This window comes from Syngnathoides biaculeatus, chromosome 3, assembly GCF_019802595.1.
Source record: "Syngnathoides biaculeatus isolate LvHL_M chromosome 3, ASM1980259v1, whole genome shotgun sequence".
NCBI lineage: Eukaryota > Metazoa > Chordata > Actinopteri > Syngnathiformes > Syngnathidae > Syngnathoides > Syngnathoides biaculeatus.
The window spans coordinates 6,649,843-6,675,585 of NC_084642.1; the positions used below are offsets into that span (position 1 = coordinate 6,649,843).

At 42.8% G+C, this 25,743-nt stretch overlaps 1 protein-coding gene across 1 annotated transcript; it reads left to right on the top strand.

The window, feature by feature from the left end:
* The first annotated feature begins 1,136 nt into the window (after window positions 1-1,136).
* Window positions 1,137-23,919, top strand: ctr9 (CTR9 homolog, Paf1/RNA polymerase II complex component). Its single transcript, XM_061814539.1, has 24 exons — window positions 1,137-1,268; window positions 1,514-1,739; window positions 2,615-2,713; window positions 4,312-4,551; window positions 4,632-4,749; window positions 6,156-6,245; window positions 6,319-6,575; window positions 6,654-6,761; window positions 8,665-8,901; window positions 10,326-10,544; window positions 11,666-11,849; window positions 11,919-12,007; window positions 13,464-13,649; window positions 15,005-15,092; window positions 15,181-15,329; window positions 15,392-15,508; window positions 17,433-17,578; window positions 17,775-17,846; window positions 19,760-19,895; window positions 19,971-20,117; window positions 21,110-21,258; window positions 21,400-21,484; window positions 22,846-22,955; window positions 23,045-23,919. Exons 2-24 carry the CDS (start codon window positions 1,695-1,697, stop codon window positions 23,445-23,447), a joined length of 3,474 nt encoding a protein of 1,157 aa, XP_061670523.1. The 5' UTR covers window positions 1,137-1,268; window positions 1,514-1,694; the 3' UTR covers window positions 23,448-23,919.
* Window positions 23,920-25,743: the final 1,824 nt, after the last annotated feature.

The following is a 25,743-nucleotide window of genomic DNA, read 5'->3' on the forward strand; positions in this document are numbered from 1 at the left end:
ATGATTCAGCAGGTAACAGAGAGACTTGGCAATGGTTTTCTCCTTTACTTAACTGCACGCATTTATTCTAGCTGCAGACTCTGCACGCTTTGCATTTTCACCACGTCCAATGAAATGATAAACATGCTGAACAGTCATTTTCGAAAACTGTACGCGATTATGTAACGGACAAACATTGGTTAGAAGGCGGAATAGTGTCTTAAATAGATTGTGTGTTCTTGATGGAAAGAGATTATTTTGCAGAGAACAAGTCTAGTGATTATCGTGTGAAATGTGTGCAAGGACGACAACTTATTCTGGAACTAAATAGAAGACTGGATGTGGTTTTCTTAGACCATGTAGCTGCGCTACACATAGGTTTGTTAAAGGGAAATTGCGGTGGTTTGGAGTAACAATGTATCCAATAGGTCACGTAACATGTGCTCTATCTTGACAATGTGATGTTAAATCCTCTCACATTTAATGCTGCTTTGAGAAGATTTTCATCGACAATTACAAATTTTCAGGGGCGGCGCCATTTTGGCGAATCACGTGACCTAATTGCACGGATGTGACGTGTTACGTGCCGTTCCAAACGCTCGATTACATGGGACACCATTATGCCAAGCGCCAGTGGAGCTCGCTCGTCAGACTCCGCGTCATTCCGCCCGAAGAACCATCTGAATATTGAACATTAATTACAGCCACAGGTTGAAATCTGTATGGAGGTATTCGTCTGTCTTCCTGATCAACCGATACTGCTATTTCTTCATCAGATGAGGATACATCCGAGAAATCAGCGCTGGGCATAAACGATGTCCCATGTATTTGAGCGGTTGGAACGGCACGCAACACATCACATCCGCGCACGTAGGTCATGTGACTCGCAAAAATGGCTCCGCACCTGAAAATTCGGAAATGTCAAATATCGCAAAACACTATTAAATGAGAAAGGATTTAACATCACATTATCAAGATAGATTAAGTATTACATGACCTGTTGGATACATTGTTACTCCAAACCACCGGAATTTTCCTTTAACATCAACAAATTAATGTTTAGTGTCGTTGCTCAGACAGATTCATGGTGTTTAAGAACGCACCCATAGAAACTCTACTTGGCCACGGTGGGAATTGAACTCACGACTTCTGGTTTACTAGACCAGAGCGCTAACCACTGAACTTCAATGCTCTGTTATTTGTGCATCGTTGCTTTTGGTCCGTGCATACCGGTTTCCGTCCCACAACCCGAAACCATGCTTTGATTGAAGAATCTCATTGGCCTTGTTGTGAGTTTGACGGTTTTTTTCGTGTTTTTGTGAATATCTATCTATCTATCTATCTATCTATCTATCTATCTATCTATCTATCTATCTATCTATCTATCTATCTATCTATCTATCTATCTATCTATCTATCTATCTATCTATCTATCTATCTATCTATCTATCTATCTATCTATCTGTATGTATATATATATATATATATATATATATTTCAATAAGCTATATTCAAACTTATTTCTGTTCTTTAGGGATTCAGCGAGAAGGAGGAAGAACAGGAACTTTTTTTAAAAACTCACAATCGGACCCTATTTTTGGTTGGACAAGACGCGTGAATTCTTCCGGCCGCATCCGCGCAAGATTAAATATATCGCGACTCATAGTTGATCAATTCCGATATTTTAACTGCAGTCAGGCTTTCCCTCCTCCAAGATGTCCAGGGGTTCCATCGAAATCCCACTCCGGGACACAGATGAGGTAAGACAATTTGTTTTTTTATGGAGGCTCCAACCGCTGCTTTGTTTTGCTAGCTTGGTGTGCTATTTACGGCTAATTAGTGCTCCGCGGATCTCGCCAAATTCGTCAAAAATCTGAATTAACCACTTTTTCCCATTTCCCAAGTCACTTATTCTCACAAAGGTCGCTGGAGTGCTAGAGCCAACACATTATCCGTCCAAATAATCATTTCTGTTTTTTGATACAACTACCGGCCGAATGTTTATGATCAGCCCCCCTATCCACCCACGTAAAAAAACCCAAAGATTCCAAACAATATATTTAAATGTCCACACAGAAAAAAATGAACATTGTTTGTTAAGGCAGAATTTATTTCATTACAGTTCTTGTGTTGAGTATCATTAAATTATATACATGTGTCGGTCAATTATGAATGATCGTGTCGTGTACATACAGATTAGATCCGAATGATTCCAAAATCTTTTAAGACAACCCAAAGAAGTCTTTTATATTTGGAGCAAAAATAATGTCTAAATATGAATCTCAAATTAGCTAATAACGCACATCTTTTTGGCTTCCATAACAAGGCTTCTGTTATTTGCAAATTATCAATGGTCTATGAGCCTTATACTATCACCAAATATGCAAATACAGTACTCGTCACTTATACGGACATTTTGACATCTGAACATTTTCCAATCAACAACTGAATGATTCAGAATTGGATTACTACACAAATAATAGCTTATTGGTCTGATACTGTAAGTCTACAGTCATATATCACTTTTCAGAATGCTCCAATATTACGTCACTATGTGCATGCAGTATGGTGGCGATGGCATTGGGAGAAATCGCTTTATAATATTTCTTTACATGTAATACTTTTCCTCCTCTAGGTGATTGAGCTTGACTTCGACCAGCTTCCGGAAGGCGACGAGGTCATCAGTATCCTGAAGCAGGAGCACACACAGCTGCACATATGGATCGCCTTGGCCGTAAGCATATACTGCGCCCGCTGCGATATAGAGCTCGTGCACCTACGTCACCAAAATCATGTGACTGCACATATTGCCGGTCAAGCAAAGCATTGTTCAATGCTAAGTCGGTTGGAGATGACACGAAAATACGTCTCCCAGAGTTAAACATTTAGAAGGTGATAATAAACGAAGGTACGTGGAAAAATGAGAGACACTCGGCATAGAGGACCCTTATTTAATGCCCAAGTCGATGTTTTCGCCGATAAGAAAGTGGACCGTTAAAAGCTTCTGCTTGTCTTGGACAACTGGATCTACACATGGATCTGGTGAGTAAGTCGTCGAGATATACATGGAAGAGTTTGAAAGCGTAGATAAGTCTGGATGCATACAATTACTTCGCTGCTGGATCTGTTCTCAATCAAGAATAAATCCCACATAGTGATAGAGCCACTCAGATTCTTTTCAATACAAATGCCAATATTTAAATAAATGACCCCTGGTTTTACACAAACTCCCATTCATTAACTATGATTGGAAAAACAAAAAAAGACAGCTCCTCTGTACACGGAAGGGTGTTGAGACCACACGTTAAACTTAGGTAAACCTCTGCACAACGGACTCCTTTTTTTTTTTTAAATAATTATGCGTTGTTCTCAAATGAGTCCGATATGTATTTAAAAAAAAAATAAAATAAACCACTGGGATAGGCTTCAGCCCCCGTACACAGAAGCGTGTTGCGGCCACACGTTAACCTACGTAAACCTCAACGTGACTGACGGTTTATTTTCTTTTGTTAACTACGTTTTGAACTCATATGAGAACAATGGATATTAAAAAAAAATTCTGTCGGGGAGAGGTTTACCAAAGTTTAACAAGTGGCCACAACACGCTTCCGTGTACGTAGGAGATGACTCCCTTTCTTTTTTTGTAATGCATTCTTCTCAAATGAGCCAACTTGGCATTATAAATACTTTTTGGCAATTTGAGATCGAGAAGAATAATTGACCCCTCCGTACAGGGCACTTAACCACGCCTCCTGAAGTGACGTCACGCCACGTGCGCTCACGTAAGACAAACAGTAAAAATGGCAAATACATTACAATACATTCTGAACTGAGACAGACTCTATGCTTCTGACTTCCTACCTGAAATGAAGTAATCGCTACACAGCCATGTGTATTTGGTTGGGCACCATCCAAGCACGTTTAATTGCCGAAATCCATCGATCTTTTCAGGTGGTATTCCATAAAATAACCTCTTTGAATATCTATGTCATCTGTTGTAACAACCAACAGCACAACAAGTCTCGGGCATTACGTATATTCTGATCCGGTTCAGTGTCTCCCACAATGCCGAGCAGCTCTTTTTGACCGGCAACATGGCGCCGTGAAAATGGTGACGTCACGTGCACGAGCTCTATTGAAGCTCCTCAAATCGGGTGCTTTGAGTCGTAGGGCTTTACAGAAAATGTTGAATATTTGTATGGTTATCATAATGCCACTAATGTAAGAGAACATTTTTTTTTTAATTACAATTTTCATCTGTCAAATTGCGTTTTTATTTTTTTTTTGCTCTCCAGTGTCAAATAACCAAAATTGACTTTTTTCCTTTCTCAGTTGGAGTATTACAAGCAGGGCAAAACCGAGGACTTTGTCAAACTCCTCGAGGCGGCGCGTATCGACGGGAACCTGGACTACAGAGACCACGAGAAGGATCAGATGACCTGTCTGGACACTCTGGCAGCCTACTACGTGCAGCAGGCGCGGAAAGAAAAGAACAAAGATGCCAAGAAAGAACTCATCACGCAGGCCACGCTGCTGTACACGATGGCAGACAAGATCATCATGTACGATCAAGTAAGTACAAGAGCTCGGGGCGGGTGACAAAAAGAGAAGTTTTATATCAAATAAATCTTCACTCGTCTTTTCTCATTCAGAACCATTTGCTGGGAAGAGCTTGTTTTTGCCTGCTGGAAGGGGACAAGATGGACCAGGCCGACGCTCAGTTCCAGTTTGTCCTCAACCAGTCCACCAACAACATCCCCGCTTTGCTTGGCAAGTTGAACGCTGTACAATTTGGATCGTAATGAGGGGGAGTTTCTGCACTTTGGTGATGGAGAAGAGTTAGAACATTATCGTTATGGTTGTGATTCTCAAAGTGTGGTGAAGGGCTCTCTCTCTCTCGTGGTATCCAAAATAGATAGAATCGATAAAGGTAAAATTTACAACATTTAAAGCATAAACACTTGCAGCGATCTGTTTTAACTTATTTTTAATCCAATATAGTATGTACCATAATCCCCGGCCTACTGAGCGCACCTGGTTATAAGCCTCACCTAGTACATTTGTAAAGGAAATACCATTTGGTACATACATATGCCGGAGCTGTGTAAAAGCCGCAAGTGCCCACATCGAAACACGAGATATTTACAAAGACGGTACACAGAGAGGTTAACGCGAGCGCCGCCGCGCTGACGCTAGCACCATGTTAACACGGCCAGTTTTTTAAAAAAAAAAAAAAAACATACCGGGAAAAGTCACCGAGACACGGCGGAAGCACACTAGCGCAGCGCTAATAGGGCATATATTCCACCGGTCTCACTCTTACCTTTTCTGCTCGAGTGCCCCCTTGCTGCCATTAGAAAAGATGCACAAATTAGCTGCATCACCGCATAAATCGCAGGGTTGAAAGCGGGTGAAAAAAAAGTCGCGGCCTGTAGGCTGGAAAGTACGGTAGATTCTTTGCTTTCCAAGTGCCATTCAGTACATTTCCTCTTAATGTTTCACAACTGTTTGTTCTTAAATATCTTGAAAAAAGTAACATTTACGTGCAGTATATTTTAATGTAATTGTTATGCAAATATTTTTTTCCCCTATATAAAAAAGTGTGTCTTTAATGTTTCAGCTGTGTGTAAGGTTAGTTGATTAGCATGTGATAACATTCGACTTTCACGTTTAAAAAAATATCGTGTTCTAAAATTTGGACTACTTACACTACCAGTCCATGTTTTCTAACATGCAAATGTTTAAAATTTTTTAAAAATTGAAGTTGTTGAAGTCCAACGAATAGCCAAACAGTTACGAGACGTTCCACAACAGATTTCGGAAGAATATTTGATTTTCATTTTAGCGACGATGCCACACGTGTGTTCAGCTGTTTTATGTGCCCAAGATGGCCACTTTACTGAATCAAAGTTTTAGAATATTTTTGAGTTTCTAGATTGATAGTAAAATTTGAAATTTAATTCCATATGAATTAAAAAAATCACAAACTGGAAAAATTGGGGTGTCCTATACTTCTGTGTATATTGTGTCATAAGAATTGGACAGGAGCTCGGTACATGATAGGGAATCCTTGGAGATGATGATAAATGATGATGATGAGGCAGCTTCATCAATACATTTGATCAATTAATGAGCTCCATTTCATTGAATTAACGCCGCCTTCCGCTGTTGGACAGGCAAGGCGTGCATCTCCTTCAATAAAAAGGATTACAGAGGAGCGCTGGCGTACTACAAGAAGGCTCTGCGTACAAACCCGGGCTGTCCAGGTAAAGGTTTTCGCTTATTATACAATCACGCGCGGACGATACGCCGCATCTTATATTTTGTGTGCGTGGCCAGCCGAGGTGCGGCTGGGTATGGGCCACTGCTTCGTCAAGCTCAACAAATTGGAGAAAGCTCGCTTGGCGTTCGGCCGCGCCCTGGAACTCAACCCCAAATGCGTGGGGGCCCTGGTGGGCTTGGCCGTGCTGGAGCTGAACAACAAGGAGGCTGACTCCATCAAGAACGGCGTGCAGCTCCTGTCGCGCGCCTACACCATCGACCCCAGCAACCCCATGGTGCTCAACCACCTCGCCAACCACTTTTTCTTCAAGAAGGTAGGCACCAGCGTCGGACTCTCGCCCTTTTTTTTTGTTTGTTTGTTTTTAACAGTGTTTGGCGTTATCTGCTTTCAGGACTACAGCAAAGTGCAGCATTTGGCCCTGCATGCTTTCCACAACACGGAAGTGGAGGCCATGCAGGCGGAGAGCTGCTACCAGTTGGCTCGATCTTTCCATGTGCAGGTACTGTCCGCTGTCACTCTGGTGTAGCCACCCTCTTATTTACTACACGTTATTCAGTCAGTCACATTAGACGTGCTCGCAGATCTGCACAGTCGAGCATGAAAAATTTGTGACAGGTTAGACAAAATTTATATGGAATGACGTCGCTTATTTTTTGTGGTCTTGACATTAATTTACGTGTTTATATCATAAACGTTGTTAACAAAACGAGCCTGCTCCTAAACAATCAGTAGTCACCCGGAAACAGGAAATGCAAGTTAACCGTACTGAGCATGTTTGGAAGTGATGCCAAAAGCGCATGTGCAGAGCTTCTTCACGTACTGCGAGCGCATTTATGTCGAAAGTCATCAACATCATGAGCCGTGTCAAAGGAAATTCAGTTGCAGCAGGGGTGCTCATTCCGTCGATCGCGAGGCAGTGTGACGGTAAATGACCGGTTGTTATGAAGGACCGTTATTCACCAACCATGCCAGGCAACGAGGCCTACAGCTGCCGTCGAATAATTTCAGAATCGATTTTTCTACCCGTCCAGAATTTGGACATTGTTGTCCTCAACGCACTGGGCCCTAGTTTTTGAGTTTCAAATGAACTCCTGATTCCGGACCCAAAACAAACTGCTCTCCTATGGTGCGCCATGTGTTTGTGTAGATCAGTGGTGCTCAACGCGTCGAGCCGATCGTGAGGCAGTGTTGGTCGACCCCGGGACGGCGTGCAAAAAATAATAATAATAATAATAATGACGTCGGCCAATGTTCCCTCTAAACTGCGCGCGTGCGCAATTTTGCACCGCTGATGCTGTCTCTTCGCAGATATTCTGTGTTGTGTGCAAAAAAATAATAATTCAATGCAAATCGAAAGTATAACATACAGCTATTCGCTTTGTGGCATTTTGCAATGTGAGTCAATGAGTGAGGGATGACTGGTTGTTCCGTCCAATGGCACAATTCACATACGTACTGTAAAAAATGAAAAGAAGCCACTGGTTTCTCTTAGGCAGCACACGGAACTTTCTCTGACAACGACTGCTGCTCCCCCACAATCTCTTTTCCTAGTCTACCTTACACCCCTCGCTCTTAAAGACATACACTCATGATTACAAATGTTACAGTACTTACGCAGGTCATCAGTGCGTTTTATAATGACAGCGTCCACCACTGCTGCTTTAGTTAGCGTCCACAGTCTGGGCAACGTAGAGCAAAGACGAGCTAGACATGCTGCTTATGTTTACTTTTGATATTAATGGAGAAAGTTAAAAAAGAAATGCTGTTGTTTTAGTATGCAATGACTGTCGGAGTATGTGAATAATCGAAGAAAAAGTGGTTAAACTGGACGAGATTTTCTCTTTTCCGAGTGGGAAAGGTCTGGTCTGAAGCCAAAGTAGAAAGTGCAGGATGAGATGGTGTGTCATTTTAAAATTCCACCTTGGTACAGCCTGATCCAGGATGAAAGCACAGACAATACAGTACACACAAAAAGCTAATTCTGTATTTTAAATATATGAGGCAACATAACATTAACCTTAAAACATTTTGGGAGCATCATCATCATCATCCCCCATCATCGGTATATCACAAGAGGCTGGCTGCTTGAAAAGCAGATCTTGGGGTAAAAAAAAAAAAAATCTGGGCACCCCTGGTGTAGAGGCTGTCCTGAGTCTCTCCTCACTACACTGCACCCAATAATAAATAAACAACACTGTTGAGGTCTGCTTTCAGGGATTTTGTCCTTGGGGTGAAGCAGCTTTTGTCTGAGGGTGCTTGTGGTTTTGAAATACATGAGTATGTTCTTCATACTTATAAATTGACTCTTAAAAATGCAGATTTTAGATTCAACCATTGCAAATAACTGTGACCATTTTCACTGAGAATCTTTTTAGCCATTCGTGTTGTTTCATTTCTCTTAGGAGGATTACGACCAAGCCTTTCAGTATTACTACCAGGCCACGCAGTTTGCGTCGTCCACCTTCGTCTTGCCCTTCTTCGGCCTGGGGCAGATGTACGTTTACCGGAGAGACAAAGAGAATGCAGCCCAGTGCTTTGAAAAAGTTTTGAAGGCCTACCCGAACAACTACGAGACCATCAAAATTCTGGGCTCCCTATACGCAACATCTGACGACCAGGAAAAGCGAGACATTGCCAAGGTGTGTGTCCCATGCATTTATTGGACCCGTCTTACCTCGCCTGCACTTCTCTTTTAGTTTGTCAATATGTGCCATATAATTGGCTGACGACCATTATTGCGTTTAGGCCTACCTTGCCTCTCGCCCAATCCAGCTCACTCCGCCCTTATGAGGACGAGCAACGTTTTAATCCAAGCAGAGTGTTGCTTTTAGATGCTTTTTGAATTTGTCCCTGACCATGCTTGAAAGTCAAACAATTTGTTTCTCAAAGCATCGTTTACCATTAGAATGAATGGAAATGTCATTAATCCGTTCCAACCTTCCCATACAGGAAAAATAACACACTGTAATATTATGCCACATAGAAACATCTAGTAATTACATAATTAGTATTAGTAAGTATTTACACTTTCGCCTTCAATTGTGCTGGTTATTCTTATGCACACGTCTTGACCACCTCGAGGTGGTATAAGACAGCAAGAGGGACATACTGTTCACTGAGAGTCTCAAATACCCGCAACTAATTAACAATATAGGCCCCAAGTATTTCTCTACGTGTTTTAGCAATGGTTGTGTTCGGATAACCATTTCCTAAAGCAAAGGTGTCAAAAGTCATTTTTCTCGCGGGCCACATTGTTGTTCCGCTTTGCCTCAGAGGGCCTTTATGACTGTGGAACAAACACATTTAATCATCTCATCATATTGACATAATCAATTTATGAAGTAGTTTTGGAATCAGAAATCAAGGGTAATGGGTTTTTCAACTATTCACGTTTGGTAACACAAATTCTTGTAATGTCTCAACTTTGTCATTTATGATATATGGCAATTTGAAATTTTGGTACAGATTTTTAAAAGAATCATGGAAGTTGACACTCTAGATGTGGCTTCGCGGGCCACATAAAATCGTGTGGTGGGCCAGATGCGGCCCCCGGGCCTTGGGTTTGACACCTATGGCTTAAAGGGTAACAGCACCGCCACAGAGATGCTAATTGTTCCCCCATGTGTCTTTTTTTTTTTCACATTTTATGTGATCGTTGAGGTAGTGGAGGCTTGTTCCTTGAAATGCACAACTTCTAATTCTGTGTATTATGTTTATTTTTTTTTCTCCAACAAATAACACCAGTAAACAGTTCGAAGGCTCTGTTTTGAAGAATATTTACTTATTGTATCATCACCATACAATGCATCATATAAAGTTAAAGCTCATACGAGAGAGCAAAAAAAAAAAAAAGTCCGATAAGCAGCAGCAGCATCTTGAAAAACTCAATTGGTTGACTCCCATCATAACCATCATTAATTTCTGTTGTCATAGATTAGATGGCGCAACCAAATTTAGCATTTTTAAGATTTTCTCAACAAATAAAATGCTGTATTGTAGATGTTGTTGTTATTATTAGTAGTAGCAGAAGCAGGTACATGAAATGTTCACGTTTGCTTCTTAGGGTCATCTAAAGAAAGTCACAGAGCAGTACCCCGACGACGTGGAGGCCTGGATCGAGCTAGCTCAGATCCTGGAGCAGACCGACATCCAAGGGGCTCTGTCGGCGTACGGCACGGCCACCCGCATCCTGCAGGAGAAGGTGCAGGCCGACGTGCCCCCAGAGATCCTCAACAACCTGGGGGCGCTCCACTTCCGGCTGGGCAATCTAGAAGAAGCCAAGGTACAGACTCCGCTATTATTTGATCACATTTTGAAAATGCTTCTGACATTCATAACACCTGAAGATAAAATAAATTAGAAATGGCTGTTTTCATAATGCAAGGGTGTCAAACGCATTTTTGTCGTGGCGCACATTCTAGTTATGGGTTCCCTCACATGGCCATTATGACTGTCCATCCATCCATTTTTTCAGCCGCTTATCCTCACAAGGGTCACGGGGAGTGCTGGAGCCTATCCCAGCTGTCAACGGGCACGAGGCGGCGTACACCCTGAACTGGTTGCCAGCCAATCGCACTCCACATAAAGACTAACACTCACACTCAGAATCACACCTAGGGGCAATTTAGAGTGTCCAATTAATGTTGCATGTTTTTTTTTTTTTTTTTTTTTTGGGATGTGGGAGGGAACCGGAGTACCCGGACAAAACCTGTGCAGGCACGGGGAGAACATGAAAACTCCGCTCAGGCGGGGCCGGGATCCAATCTGGGTCCTCAGAACTGTGAGCTTTACCAGCTCATCCACCGTGCTGCCGCCGTTATGATCTTTATAATCTTTCATCGCCTCATCATATTCACAAGTGAAATTTCTGAACTAGTTTTGGAATAAGAAATCAAGGGGAGAGACCCTTTCAACTATTATTGTTTGTGAACACAAAAATGCTTGCAGTATCTCAACATTATCATTTATGTTATTAAAATATTAACTTTGCTAAAGATTTGAACAAAAAATCATGGAAGTTGACGCACATGATTTGCCTTCACGGGCCTCATAAAATCATGTGGTGGACAGGATCTGGCCCCCCGGACCTTGAGTTTGACACCTGTCATAATATTTCTCCTACTTTTGTTTTTTTTTCCTGTTTTTTTTTTTTTTTTTCCCAATTTTTTTAAGGGGGACCGACCCCAAAAGTTCATAGTGGCGTTTCTTTCTTTACTTGAGAAGAACAGAAATGTAAACTTGATATTAGAACATAGAATATCACTGCAGTGTTTCACTGTTTGTCCTGTGCAGTAAAGATCAGAATTTGTATTTTTACTTCACTCGCGCACGTTTGTACGTCAGAGTACCGCTGTATTGCTTCATCAAGGTGATTTTAGACATCAAAGGTGCTTTCTTTTCTAGAAATACTTCCTAGCGTCTCTGGATCGGGCCAAAGCCGAGGGGGAGCACGACGAGCACTACTACAACGCCATTTCCGTCACCACCTCCTACAATCTGGCACGTCTGTACGAGGCTATGTGCGAGTTCCACGAGGCGGAGAAGCTCTACAAGAACATCCTGAGAGAGCATCCCAACTACGTCGACTGTAAGCACGCCAAATATACGACCACTGAAGTACGAAAAACATTCGTTGCGTAACAAATGTGACTTCCAGGTTATTTGCGACTCGGTGCGATGGCACGTGACAAAGGCAATTTCTACGAAGCTTCCGATTGGTTCAAAGAGGCCCTTCAGATTAATCAGGTACGTTTGTTACTAGCGTGGAAAAGTTCCAGTTAATTTCCACGAGAAGCCATATTCCAAATCGCAAACTACAAATGTATTTAATTGTGGGAATTAACTGACAGTTTAGTGTAAAACAGTGGAAGTGCACCAGTATCACATTCACACATAAATATAAATATTTTGTTTTGTCATAAACAGGCTCTCAGCTTTCCAGGCACACACGTGAAGGGCATTACAGTACCTATATTCTTTCCATTTTTTTTTTTTTTTTTTTTTTTTTTAATTTCCACTTCACTCGAGCCGCAGCATATCTGAAGTTTTGCTTGTACCTAAAATTTTCTCAAAAAAATCGATCAAGTGATACCTCGTAACTTTAAAAACAAAACAAAAAAAAACATCCATCCATTTTCTTAGCCGCTTATCCTCACAAGGGTCGCGGGGAGTGCTGGAGACTATCCCAGGTGTCAATTGGCATGAGGCGGGGTACACCCTAAACTGGTTGCCAGCCAATTGCAGGGCACATGGAAACAGACGAGGCCATCCATAAAAATATTTTGGTTTCCGGTAACAAGAGTGGGGAAAAAAAATCTGTGTAGGTAGGAGTTTAGAATTTGTTCCAAATTTTTATGTATTTATTTATTTTTGCAAGGCTCCATTCCATCATATTCTGCAAATATTTTGGGCCACATACTACCTATAAATATAGTCAGTGTGTTGATGTAGCTTACGTTTTAGCAATAAATTAGGAAAAAAATGCCGACTTCGGCAATTTTATTTGCTTTTGAATATTTATGGTCGGTCGGGTTACCGGAAACCTAAATATTTTTATGGATGGCCCAACAGTCGCAATTTAGAGTCTCTATTGAATGCATATTTTGGGGATGTGGGAGGAAACCGGAGTGGCTGGAGAAAACCGACGCATCTACTTGTTTTAGTCAGGATTATGCTGAAGTATATTTTCACTCGTTTAAAGTTTCCAATTGTGAAAATTTCCAGATTTTTACAATGTTAATTGAGTTCACGTGATCAGAAAGCAAAGCCAACCACGTCATTTAAAGCGGATCACTCAGATAAAAAAAAAAAGAGCGACTGACCAAATAAAATAAAATTTAAGGTTGACAAAGCAAAACAGACTTACATGTTTGAATAAATTGAATTGAGATCTAAAAATCTTCCAGGGATCTGTGACTTCGGTTCATTTCAATTGTAGACTGGTTGTTCCGCTCTACCCTGAAGTTACATTTCCATTTTTATTTATTTGTGAATGTGAAGCTTCGAGCTAAGCAAGTTTTATACTGCAACAATAGTTCACTCTGTTAAATACATTAATTGACATGGATGAATAATGAAGTTCTTTATCTCGTTACATTGCCGCGGTATCACATCGGTCACATCCCTGTTTTTTATGACAGTGGGCAACTTGCCGATGTGACTTGGGACCCTCGTCAGCGTTCTGTGCTCCGGTTTGTTGCAGGATCACCCGGATGCCTGGTCCCTCATTGGGAACCTTCACTTGGCCAAGCAGGAGTGGGGGCCGGGTCAGAAGAAGTTTGAGCGCATTCTCAAGCAGTCGTCCACGCAGAACGACACCTACTCCATGCTGGCTCTGGGCAACGTGTGGCTGCAGACCCTCCACCAGCCCACCAGGGACAGGGAGAAGGTGCAGTCGCAAAAATCGTGGCTTCTCTCATTTGTCAAGGAAGTTATCGGGATGAGAATTTTCTGCGGCTTCGCGGAATTCCGAGTGTTTTCAGCTGAAAATGTCATTTTTGTGAAATGTGTAAATCCGTTGAGAAAATTGAGGGGGACAGGGGGTACTACGGGTTAACGCTGGGCGAGGCTTTGATCAAGACCGGCCGCCAGCATCTATCGGCAACGCGCGTCGTGAAATTAGTCACAGCTGTGATAGCGGAAAACGGCATTGTTATCCGTTTACGGCATAGCTACCTGTTTGCATTCAATTTCGTGTTTATAATAACGACTACGTTCCGATTTCCGGCAGTATTTTGGCGGTATTTCGTCGGTATTTTCACCCTGATGTTAACATTTCACAGAGAAGCATTCTGTTTACTACGGCATAGTTATAACTTATAGACATACGCGCACAAATGTTATCGAGTGGTATGTACGTTTGCCAGTATGGCGAAAGTCTCGGAGCGAAAAGATGAAGATGGTGCCGGGGAAATTGATGAAAACCACGAGGTAAAAAAAACTGTTTCAGACGGGCATGGCTTGAAAAAATTGCAACCGTGCAGATGGGAATGAAAACGCTATCAACACGTCTAACCGAACTCATACAGAAAGTGGACGTTCCCGGCAAAGTGCTGTGATATGATACGATATGATCAATTATGGAAGCCGAGGAGCAAAAAATATCCAAACCAGGAAACACACAGGTAAGTTAGTTAATTTCAAAAAATAGTATATAAATATATATATAGTATATAGTATATAATTGACAACTGTTAATACGATTAGGCCTGTCTGTAGCACTGGCCCTGTCAATCACGCAATTTATCGCTCACTTTTATAGTTCATCATCTCATATATATATATATATATACATATACACACACACACTGTATGTAAAACAAATTCTGTACTTATTTCTGAAGTATAACTTGTAAGTGCAGTAGCCTAGTTGATATCAATTTCACTCAGTCTACATTTTTATATCTGACATTTGGCAAAATTATTTGGTTGTTTGGAATGATATTTTAAGTTTTCAAAATATTATGATTGGCATGTAGTTACACTGTTAGAAGTAACCAGAGGTCACCATTGAACAGTGTGTTTTATAAAACAAAAAATTGTGCCCAAAGGTGGGGGCGCAACCCCCCTTTGAACCCTCACCCCCAACCCCCATGCATGTGTTGTTTTTCCTAATTGGTCATTCTCATCCCAGAGTTGTGCAGAAAACCTTTTGGGGTAGCTTGGGATGGGACTATATTTTTGTTAATATAGGGAGAAAAGGCATTTATCATCTACTGAGCTTTTTCTTGTGAATGTGTCCAGGAAAAGAGACATCAGGATCGCGCTTTGGCCATTTACAAGCAGGTCCTGCGAAATGACGCCAAGAACCTCTACGCAGCCAATGGAATCGGTGTGTGGAGCTTCCTGTCTGACTTTAAAAAATAAAATAAAATCACCGGTCCCGGATGTTGATCTCCAGAGGAATGCTGTGTGTCCAGGTGCCGTCCTGGCCCATAAGGGTTACTTCAGAGAGGCCCGGGACGTGTTCGCCCAGGTGAGGGAGGCCACGGCCGACATCAGCGACGTGTGGTTGAATCTGGCTCACATCTACGTGGAGCAGAAGCAGTACATCAGCGCTGTGCAGATGGTAAAGAGGAATTTATCGCGATGGGGGACCACTGAATTGAATTGTGAATTTCCGCCGTGCAGTACGAGAACTGCCTGAAGAAGTTTTACAAGCACCAGAACACGGAGGTGTTGCTCTACTTGGCGCGAGCGCTCTTCAAATGTGGGAAGCTTCAGGAGTGCAAGCAGATGCTGCTAAAGGTACAAATCTGAGATGGGACTGTAGCGTAGGGGTTTCCAAAGTATAGCTTGGGTGTCCACAAAATTGCAATCCGGTGTTTTCCGGATGACCGTGCGCACTGGATAATAAGGTGCGCCCACCGTGTACAGTTTTGTTTTATTTTCCCCATACACGAGTCGTGACAGAGCATATGCCGCGGATGTAAAAATTTACGTACTGGTGCGTTGTGAAATTAGATATTCACACAAAAAGACTTTGTAAATGTTTATTTAGGCGGCACGGTAAAACAGCTGGAAAGCGTTGGCCTCACAGTTCTGAGGACCCGGGTTCGATCCCCGCCTGGCCTGTATGTTGTTTGCATGTTCTCCCCATTCCTGTGTGGGTTTCCTCCGACATCCCAAAAACATGCAACATTAATTGGACACTCGAAATTGCGCCTGGGTGTGATTGCGAGTGCGATTTTGTTTGTCTTCATGTGCGCTGCAATTGGCTGCCAACCAGTTCAGGGTGTACCCTGCCTCCTGCCCTAGGATAGGCTCCAGCACTCCCCGCGACCCTTGTGAGGATAAGCGGCTAAGAAAATGGATGGATGGATGGATGGATGTTTATTTACATACTTTATTTCCAAACAGTGACTGCAACACAGTACTAAAACGGCTTAAACATATTAGAGAAGTTATTTTTATTCATCCTCCACCGGTTCACTGAAACCACTAAAGTCGTCGGTCACCTTTTAACCATTTCATCCAAACAACTTTTTGTTGTACTTATAAACTCTTAGACACTAGCGACACACAAAAAAAAACATTTTATCTGCATCGTTAAATATTGACAGCGCCTGAAAAAACTTAGCGGGTTGTCGTCCGGAAAATACGGTTATAAGCGGTTAATAAGCTGCATAATTACATATGGAGACCGGCAGCCGACAAAACAAACATGATAAATAGATGATCTCTCGCTTAGTTTTATGCTAGTTAAAAGCTCTTTTATATATATATGACATCCCGTGTTACCGGCTATTCGTGCCTGGTAGGGATCCATATGGGCTGAAATAGCCAGCAGAAACTGACTTTGAATCATTTATATTGATATTTGTATTGACAATACATAAATCACAGGTGTCAAACTTTAGGCCCCGGGCGCCAGATCTGGCCCGCTGCATGATTTTCTGTGGCCCGGGAAGGCAAATTATGACTATGAACCTCCATGATTTATGTTCGAATCTGTACCAAAATATCAAATTGTCATATCATAAAGTGATAATGTTGAGATGTTGCAAGCATTGTTGTGTACCCAAGCATCATCAATAGTTTAAAAACACATTAACCTTGATTTCTAATCCCAAATCTAGCTCATAAATTTCACGTGTAAATATAATGAGGCAGAGGATTTTCATAGTTTCACAGCCCTCTGAGGGAAACCGTAACTGCAACGTAGCCCGCGACAAAAATGAGTTTAACACCCCTGACATTTGACGTTGAATTTTATTGCGAATAAAATAATCTTACATTCCCTTTTAAGTTTTTTTCGCCATCAGTTCCGAACATTGACTTTCAAACGATTTTATTCTGATTCACTTTTTAAATGCAACAAATGGAAATGATTCAAATTCATTTCCTGGTAGCGGCGCATATTTCAGGCGGACAGTCCCCTTGCACCTTTTTCAGTTTTGACGCGGTAGCGATATTGCAGCCTTGAGTATCACCCCATACATCTCAGATATTGATCTGATATCGTCATTAATCATATACTATTACTTATTTTCTAATATAGAATGTTCCAAATGGCTTCAATCAAGTAATGTTATTCAAACGGAGAACTCTAGTTAGCAACAGTCGGAATAAGGGGATAAAATGACCTATTTATGCTTAAAAAAAAAAAACATTAAAAACACTCATAAAAATAAATATAAACTATTGTAACTGTTGGTTGTGTTGCAATCAGGCCCGCCACGTGGCGCCCAACGACACGGTGCTGATGTTCAACGTGGCGCTGGTGCTTCAGCGGCTCGCCACTCTGGTGCTCAAGGATGAGAAGAGCAACCTGAAGGCTGTGCTGAGCTCCGTCAAAGAGTTGGAACTCGCTCACAGGTAGCAGCGCTCTCACAATCGGCCTTGTGGTTCCTACAGCGCAGGGGTGGGCGATGGGGCCCACCTTTTGATTTTTGTTTTGGACAATGGACAAAGCAAAGCCGTAGATGTGGCGAAAAATGCATGAAAGGGCTTTGAAAATGATCGTTCCAGTCGTTGCGGACTGCAGCGGCCTCACTTTCTTGTCCCTTCACAGGTATTTCAGTTACCTGAGCAAAGCCGGAGACAAGATGAGATTTGACCTTGCACACGCAGCGTCTGAAGCCAGGTACGTTTGGAAGGCCCCCCACCCCCCGCTTAAATTATGTTCAAAGCTTTGTGGTGCCTTGAAATCGAGCGGCCCGCCCCTTTTCGGGAAGCAATTTTCCTGTTTTGACTTGAGAGAAGAATTTAACATAAAAGCTTTGGAGGCACCCAATTTTGCAACAAGCAACAGTTTGGCAGAAGGGGAACAACTGTTTGGCGCTTCCAGTCGACGTTTACACTCAAACTTGGTGTCAAACAAGGATTTTTACATGTTTTGCATTTAAAACACTGACATAGATTTTGCCTTAGAAGAGTTTGCTTAGATTAACATTAAGAAAAAGTGCAAAAATCCCATAGAACTGCAGAAACTTTCAAATAAATTTTCACTTACAAGCATGCTAATGTGACAGATTCAACTCATACAGCGAGGCACCACAGTATTTGGGTTTATTGCTCCATACACACACTTGTGGTGTTTTGTTCCCATATTGTCCTTTAGAAATCCTCCTCAAGTACCGTAATTTCCCGCCTCCATACCGCAACTTTTTTTCACACGCTTTCAACCGTGCCGTTTATGCGGCGATGCGGCTAGTTTGCGCAGTTTTTCAAACGGCCGCAAGGGGGCACTCGAGCGGAAAAGGTGAGAGTGAGACCGGTGGAATATATGTGCCAAGGAAGGGACTTTTACCTGGCCTGTTAGGGCTGCGCTTGCGTTAGCGCTGTGCTAGCGTGTTGCTGCTGTGTTTCTGGCATGTCTCAGTGATAAGTACCGGTAAGTTTTTTTGTTGTTATTATTTTTTAACCGGTCCTGCTAGCGTATCACTAGCGAGGTGCTAACTTGAGCGTTAGCACTAGCCTTAGTGCGGCTCTAGCATTAGCACTGTGCTCGTGTTAGCGCTATCATTAAACTCAGGTTAGGCACCGGGAGAACATGCAAACTCCACACAGGCGGATCTGGGAACGAACCTCAGAATTTTGAGGCCGTTTTCCAGCCACCTTCAACAACTTCAGTTTAAAAAAAAAAAATTAAAACATTTCCATGTTACAAAACTTGGACTAGTAATGCAAGCAGTCCATATTTTAGAAAATGACTTTTTTTTTTTTTTTAATTGAAAGTCATGTCATTGAAGTTGAAAGTTATCACATGCTAATCAGCTAACCTTACACACAGCTGGAACATTAAAACCATGCTTTACATATGGGAAAAAATGTATTTATATAAAAATTACATTAAATGATATTGCACATAAATGTTTTTTTTTTCAAGATATTTAGGAACAAACAGTTGTGAAACAATAAAAGGAAATGTATTGAATGGCACTTGGAAAGTAAAGAATCTACCGAAAAATTTCCACATGCTTTCAACCGCTTTTATGTGGTGATGCGGCTGATTTGTGCATTTTTATCTAACTGCCGCAAGGGGGCACTTGAGCGGAAAAGGTAAGAGTGAGACCGGTGGAATATATGTGCCGAGGAAGTGACTTTTACCAGCCCTGTTTTGCGCTGGGCTAGCGTTAGCGCTATGCTAGCGTGTTGCTGCTGTGTTATTGGGGTGTCTCAGTGATATTTACCAGTAAGTTTTATTTCAACCAGCCCTGTTAATGTTAGCGCTAGCGCGGTGTTAGCGTTAGCTTTAGCGCGGTGCTAGCATTAGCACTAGCGATAGCGCTGCGCAGTGTTAAACTCTTTCTGTATACCGTCCTTCTTTGTAAATATCTCTTGCTTGGCTTTTACACAGCTGCGGCTTATGTATGTACCAAATGGTATTTCCTTGACAAATGTACTCGGTGAGGCTTGTAACCAGGTGCGCGCTGTAGGCCGGGAATTACGGTAAATCCCCTTTTTGTCCGCATTACTGCTTGTATATCCGTTACAATGTCAGAATCGTGTCGGATTGGATTCCATAACCCTTCCGTGTCCGTCGCGGGACTGCAGGCAGTGCTCGGACCTGCTGAGCCAGGCTCAGTACCACGTGGCACGAGCCAGAAAGCAGGACGAGGAGGAGAAGGAACTGCGGGCCAAACAAGAACAAGAGCGCGACCTCTTGCGGCAACAGTTGATGAAGGAGCAGGTGCGTGAATGGCGGCGATGATTTGAGGGCCACGCTTGCGCCGCGTTGACGTTGCGCTCGTAAAAATGTGTTCAGGAGGAGAAGAAGAGCCGCGAGGCCGAGGAGCAGAAGAAACTGCTGGAGCAGCGAGCGCTGTATGTGGAGAAAACCAGAAACCTGCTCACCTTCGCCGAGGGGGCCTCAAAGGAGAAGAAGAAGGCAGGGGGGGGGAGTGGAGGACGCGTGAGTCACACACACACACACACACGCACGCAAAAGTACACTCTTACATAATCACATAATTGCCCGATGTTATTTTTGAACTTTTGCGTAAAACAAAAGAACAAATTCAACAAGCAAGGAAGAGTTCACTTGCCTCGATTCAACTTTTTCCATCACTTTGATGACTGAGAAGCTACACAGGCCAAAAGACAAAAGAACAACATTGGTCGATGTGTGTTTGTATGTCCGTCCATCCATTTTCTGAGCCGCTTATCCACACACACACACACACACACAGAGAGAGAGAGAGAGAGAGAGAGGATATATGTGTGTGTGTGTGGTGTGTGTGTGTGTATATATACACACACACACATATATGTATATAGAGAGATAGAGATAGTGTGTTGATATATGTGTATATTTACACACATATATCTGTGTGTGTATATATAGAGGGAGAGAGAGTGTGGATGTGTGTGTGTGTGTGTGTGTGTGTGTGTACATATATATATATATATATATTTGTATGTATGAGTGTATATTTAGATATATATGTATGTACAGTGTCTATCTATCCATTTCTTTTTTTAATTGGGATTGTGACCAATTTAAATAAAGGAAGGCGGTAATTATGACCCACTAAACAAGGTTAAGCAGCACATGTAGAGAATAATAACCATATTACTCAAGCATATATTCTTTATCCTCAGTGAAACCCCCCGACTGTAACGCCGGCTTAGTTGCAATAATGTTTTTTTTTTTCTTTTTTAAATCATCAAATGTATGTGTAGTGTGTCTGTATGTTTCATCATGCCCCCTGGTGGCCACCACGCACAATGCCCATCGTCATGATGCGCAAACTGCACATTTGTTTAATTAGCGTTGGGATGATGAGGAAGCGCTTTGAAAAACGTCTCATTTCGGGCTCCCTGGACCCTAAAAAGATTAAGACGACGAAACGACGGCGCGCCTGCAACGCGAATAACGTCACCTCTCTCCCGTTTTGCCTCCAGCGCAAGAAGGGCGGCGACATGGACGAGTTCGTCAACGACGACTCGGACGAAGAGCTGCCCGTGAAGAAGAAGAAGAAAAGGGCGGCCAGCGGGAGCGAGCATGACGAGGGGGAGGACGGAGAGAAGAAGGCCCGCCGCAAGAGGAAGAAGTGAGTGCGCCGAACGCTGAATCAAATGTGGATAATGACGCAGTTGCTTATCGCTTATTTTTTTTAGATGTGTTTGTTTTGAAACATTATTTTCGGTAGAATTAGACAAGTGGCGCTGACTTTTGATTTCGGTCGCCTCAGAGCTGCCGACATCAGCGACGACGAGGAAGGAGGAACTCAAATCAAGAAGCAGCGCAAAACCAAAGAGCGCAAGAGGATCGAAAAGGTACCCCTTCGAACCCTTGCTCAGCGAGTGCTTTTTGGACCGGCGACTTCCCTAAATCAGGAGAATTTACACCGTGTTGATTACTTTTTTTTTATGGTTTGCTTTTGATGCACGAGTCCGGGAAAACACTAACCACAAAGATTTGCCTGCTTAATTTTTCCGTTGCTTTCATGTCACTCATTATCAGTCATATGCAAAGATTACATTTTTTTTATTGCCGTCATTCCCGGCGTACAGAGCGCACCTGGTCGTAAACCTCACCCAGAACATTTGTAAAGGAAATACCATTTGGTACGTACATACGTCGCAGCTGTGTAAAAGCCGCAAGTGCCCACATTGAAACACGAGATATTTACAAAGATGGTACACAGAGAGTTTAACACTAGTTCCACCGTGCTAATGCTAACAATAGCGCCACGGTAACGCTAGCGCTTCGCTAATCCTAAAACTAGTGCCACGCTAGCGCCTTGCTAACGCTAACACTAGCGCCGAGCTAACGCTAGCACCGCGCTACTGCTAACACCAGCGCCGCGCTAACAGGACTAGCGTGTGACGGTCTGAGCGCTCCCGGTGCTGAAAAGTCTCTTTGTGAATAATGAAATGGTGATCACGAAGTAGCCCTCAGCCTCAAAAAGGTTGCTGAGCCCTGCTCGATGTCGAAGAAGGGGAACTATGAGACCGGGAGATTTCCCAGTAACCGTCCACTACGTACCCAGAGTTCCCCCGTTAGTAACGCATGGGCCTTCACCACAAGGAGACTTTTCAGCACAGGGGAGCGCTCAGACCGTCACACCGGCACTGTTGGCGCGGCGCTAGTGTTAGCGTTAGCGCGGAGCTAGCATTAGCGCAGCGCCATTGTTAGCATTAGCGAGGCTCTAGTCACACCGGGTAAAAAAAAAACATACTGGTACAAATCACTGAGACAGGGCGCTAGTGTTAACGTTAGCTAGTGATAGGCTAACAGGGCCGGTTAAAATAAAACTTACCCTAAATATCACTCGGGGACACCAATAACACACTAGCACAGTGCTAACGCTAGTGCAGGGCTAACAGGGCCGGTAAAAGTCACTTCCTCGGCACATATATTCCACCGGTCTCACTCTTCCCTTTTCCGCTCGAGTGCCCCCCTTGCGGCCGTTAGAAAAAATGCTCAAACCAGCCACATCACCGCATAAACCGCAGGGTTGAAAGCTCGTGGAAAAAAAGTCGCGGCTCATAGGCCGGAAATTACGATAATCTATTTTTCTAATTAGCTAGCAGCTCTCGTCCCAACCCTGTTTACAGCCTAGACCGACTTTAAAGAAGATTTTGCGGCAAACAAACGCGCCCAAAACAGTAACTAACGCTTTGGTGTTTTTCAGCCTCAGCACGAGCGTCCTCCGCCTTCTCTCAAAGGAAAGATTAAGTCAAAGGCGATCATCTCATCCTCTGAGTCTTCAGATGAGGATGGGCTGAAGATAGCGGAGGACAGGTAAAAGGAGAGTGGCAAGAACTGTTGGGGGTGGGGGGGGGGGCACAAAAAAAAGAAAAGTCTCACGAGTCCGCTTTCTTTCTTTTCAGGAATAATAGAGACAGCGGGTCCGGATCCGACGAGGACGACGACGGTGACCACAGGAAGCGGATTGTGTCCGAAAGCGACTCCGACGCCGGGAGGGACCGCTCCGGCAACGAGGCGGGCAGCCCCCGGCGCTCCCCGGGGAGCCCGCGACGCTCGGCGGGATCCGAGGACGACGACGACGACGACTCCGGCAGCGACCGTCCGGGGAAGAAGAGGAGCGCGCAGCGGCAGTCCGACTCGGACCGCTCGGACAACGAGAGCAAGAGGTCGGCGTCGGACGACGAGTCCCGGCCCGGTTCGCCGGTCGCGGCGTCGGAACCGGGATCGGACAACGAGGGCTCTCCTCCCCGCTCTGACAACGGGTCGGAACCGGAGGGGTCCGACAATGACGATGACAGCGATTAACCGGACTGACGGTCGCCGGTTACGGCTCCAAGTTTTGCCCACAATCAAAATGAGCTCATTTTTTTGTACAGCATTATGTCTGATTCTATTATGTCAAATGACAAAGAGAAGAAAGCTTCTCACTTTTCCATACTTTCTATAACTCATATTTTTAATACAATGAGGGAAGCAGTCGTAAAGCAGGTCCAAAATCCAGTTGCTGCTTGTTCACGCTTCCCTCCGCAACTCGTCTCTTGCCCCGCCTCAGGACCGGGGCAACTGAATGTCGGCCTGTTTTACTGCCACTCCTACCCCCCCCCCCCACACCTCATAGTATAAAAAAAAATGAAGTTAGAATAAAGTTCGGAAAATGTAAAAGTCTTGAGTCAAGATTTAAAGATGATGCTCTCACCGTGTCTGCATGATTTTTTTCTCGGTATTTTTACATTCCAAAAACGTGCATCTTTGGCTTATTAAAGACTTTAAAGTTGCACCAAAGTCATTTCTGTGTTTTGTTTTCTAAATACATTGAAAGTGTTAAAAATGTGCAAAGATTGAAAATAATTAAGTACTGAAGTACTAATATGAGATGACTAGGTACAAATGTCTCGACAATGACATTTAGGGTGACACAATGGCTCAGCTGGTAAAGCGTTGGCCTCACAGTTCTGAGGACCCGGGTTCAATCCCGGACCCGCCTGTGTGGAGTTTGCATGTTCTCCCCGTGCCTGCGTGGGTTTCCTCCGGGCACCCCGGTTTCCTCCCACATCCCAAAAACATGCAAAATTAATTGGACACTAAATTGCCCCAATGTGTGATTGTGAGTGTGACTGTCTCCATGTGCCCTGCGATTGGCTGGCGACCAGTTCAGGGTGTCCCCCGCCTCCTGCCCGTTGACAGCTGGGATAGGCTCCAGCAACCCTCGTGAGGATAAGCGGCATAGAAAATGAATGGATGGATGACATTTTAGGTCAATCCAAAATTATTTTCAGACAAAACTTTCTACCCTACACTCCTTATCCTCACTAGAACCACAGGTCAATCACATTTGACCAGAACAGTTAATCATTGTGGCCTGATTCTTAATGTTCTATTTCTGATTTTTAAATATTTTGGCATATGGACAATCACAGCTAGGGACAATTTAGAGTCTCCAATTAATAGACTGCTACTTTCCTTATTTAAAAAAACAAAAACGCAAAAACCCTGAGCAGGGTGAAACAGATAAAATTGAATTTCAATTTCAACAGGGAAAGATTTAGATACATACAGAGCCCCTAAAGGGACATTGAAAAAATCAAAACTGGTTTCTCATTGTAATGAGTAACTTACTCATTACAATAAGTAACTTCCTCATGAGTAAGTTACTCATTGTAACGCATGAGTAAGTTACTCTTTACAATGATTGATACAATGACCATTGTAATGAGTAAGTTACTCATTGTAGTAAGAGTAAGTTACTCATTACAATAAGTAACACTCATTACAATGAACAAGTCACCCATTACAATGAGTAACTTACTCATTACAATCAGTAACTTATGACTAAGTCACTAATTACAATGATTGATACAATGACAAAGTTACTCATTACAATGAATAAGTAATGAGTAAGTTACTCATTACAATGAGTAACTTACTCATGAGTAAGTTAGTCATTGTAACTCATGTGTTACTCATTACAATGATTGATGCAATAATCATTGTAAGAGTATGAGTAAGTTACTCATCGTAATGAGTAACATACTCATGAATACGTTACCCGTTACACTGAGTAAGTTACTCATTAACTCATAAGTTAATTACAATGATTCACACAATGAGAAAGTTACTCATTACATTACGCACGTCAAAATAATCATTGTAATAAGTTACACATTGTAATGAGTAGTTACTCATTGAAATTACAATGAAAAAGTTAACTCATTACAATAAGTAACTTAGTCATGAGTCACTGACTTACTCATTTAAATGAATAATTTACTCGTTATAATGAGTAATTTACTCAAGTTACTTGTTGTAACTCATGAGTAACTTACTCATTACAATGAGTGTTGAAAAACAGCTACCTATGGGTCGTAGCTTAGTTACCTGATAGCGGTGGCTTCCTGCGTTCAGGTAGTTGTAGCTTACTTACCTGCTAGCGGTAGCTTCTTGAATAAGGAATAAAAGGTCTTTTATACATGCACACATGCAATGGACAAGTTACTCATTACAATGAGAAAGTTTCTCATTACAATGATAAACCAGTTTTTTTTTTTTTTTTCTCTTCTTCTTTCCAATGTCTCTTTAGGGCCTCCGTAGGTACAAGTGCAGC

Bases quoted from the DNA above. Each gene is read 5' to 3' on its own strand.
- ctr9 (XM_061814539.1), top strand. From the start codon at position 1,695: ATGTCCAGGGGTTCCATCGAAATCCCACTCCGGGACACAGATGAG. The intron at 2,714-4,311 runs GTAAGCATATAC...TTCCTTTCTCAG, and splicing joins ACATATGGATCGCCTTGGCC to TTGGAGTATTACAAGCAGGG. The intron at 15,330-15,391 runs GTAAAGAGGAAT...TCCGCCGTGCAG, and splicing joins ACATCAGCGCTGTGCAGATG to TACGAGAACTGCCTGAAGAA.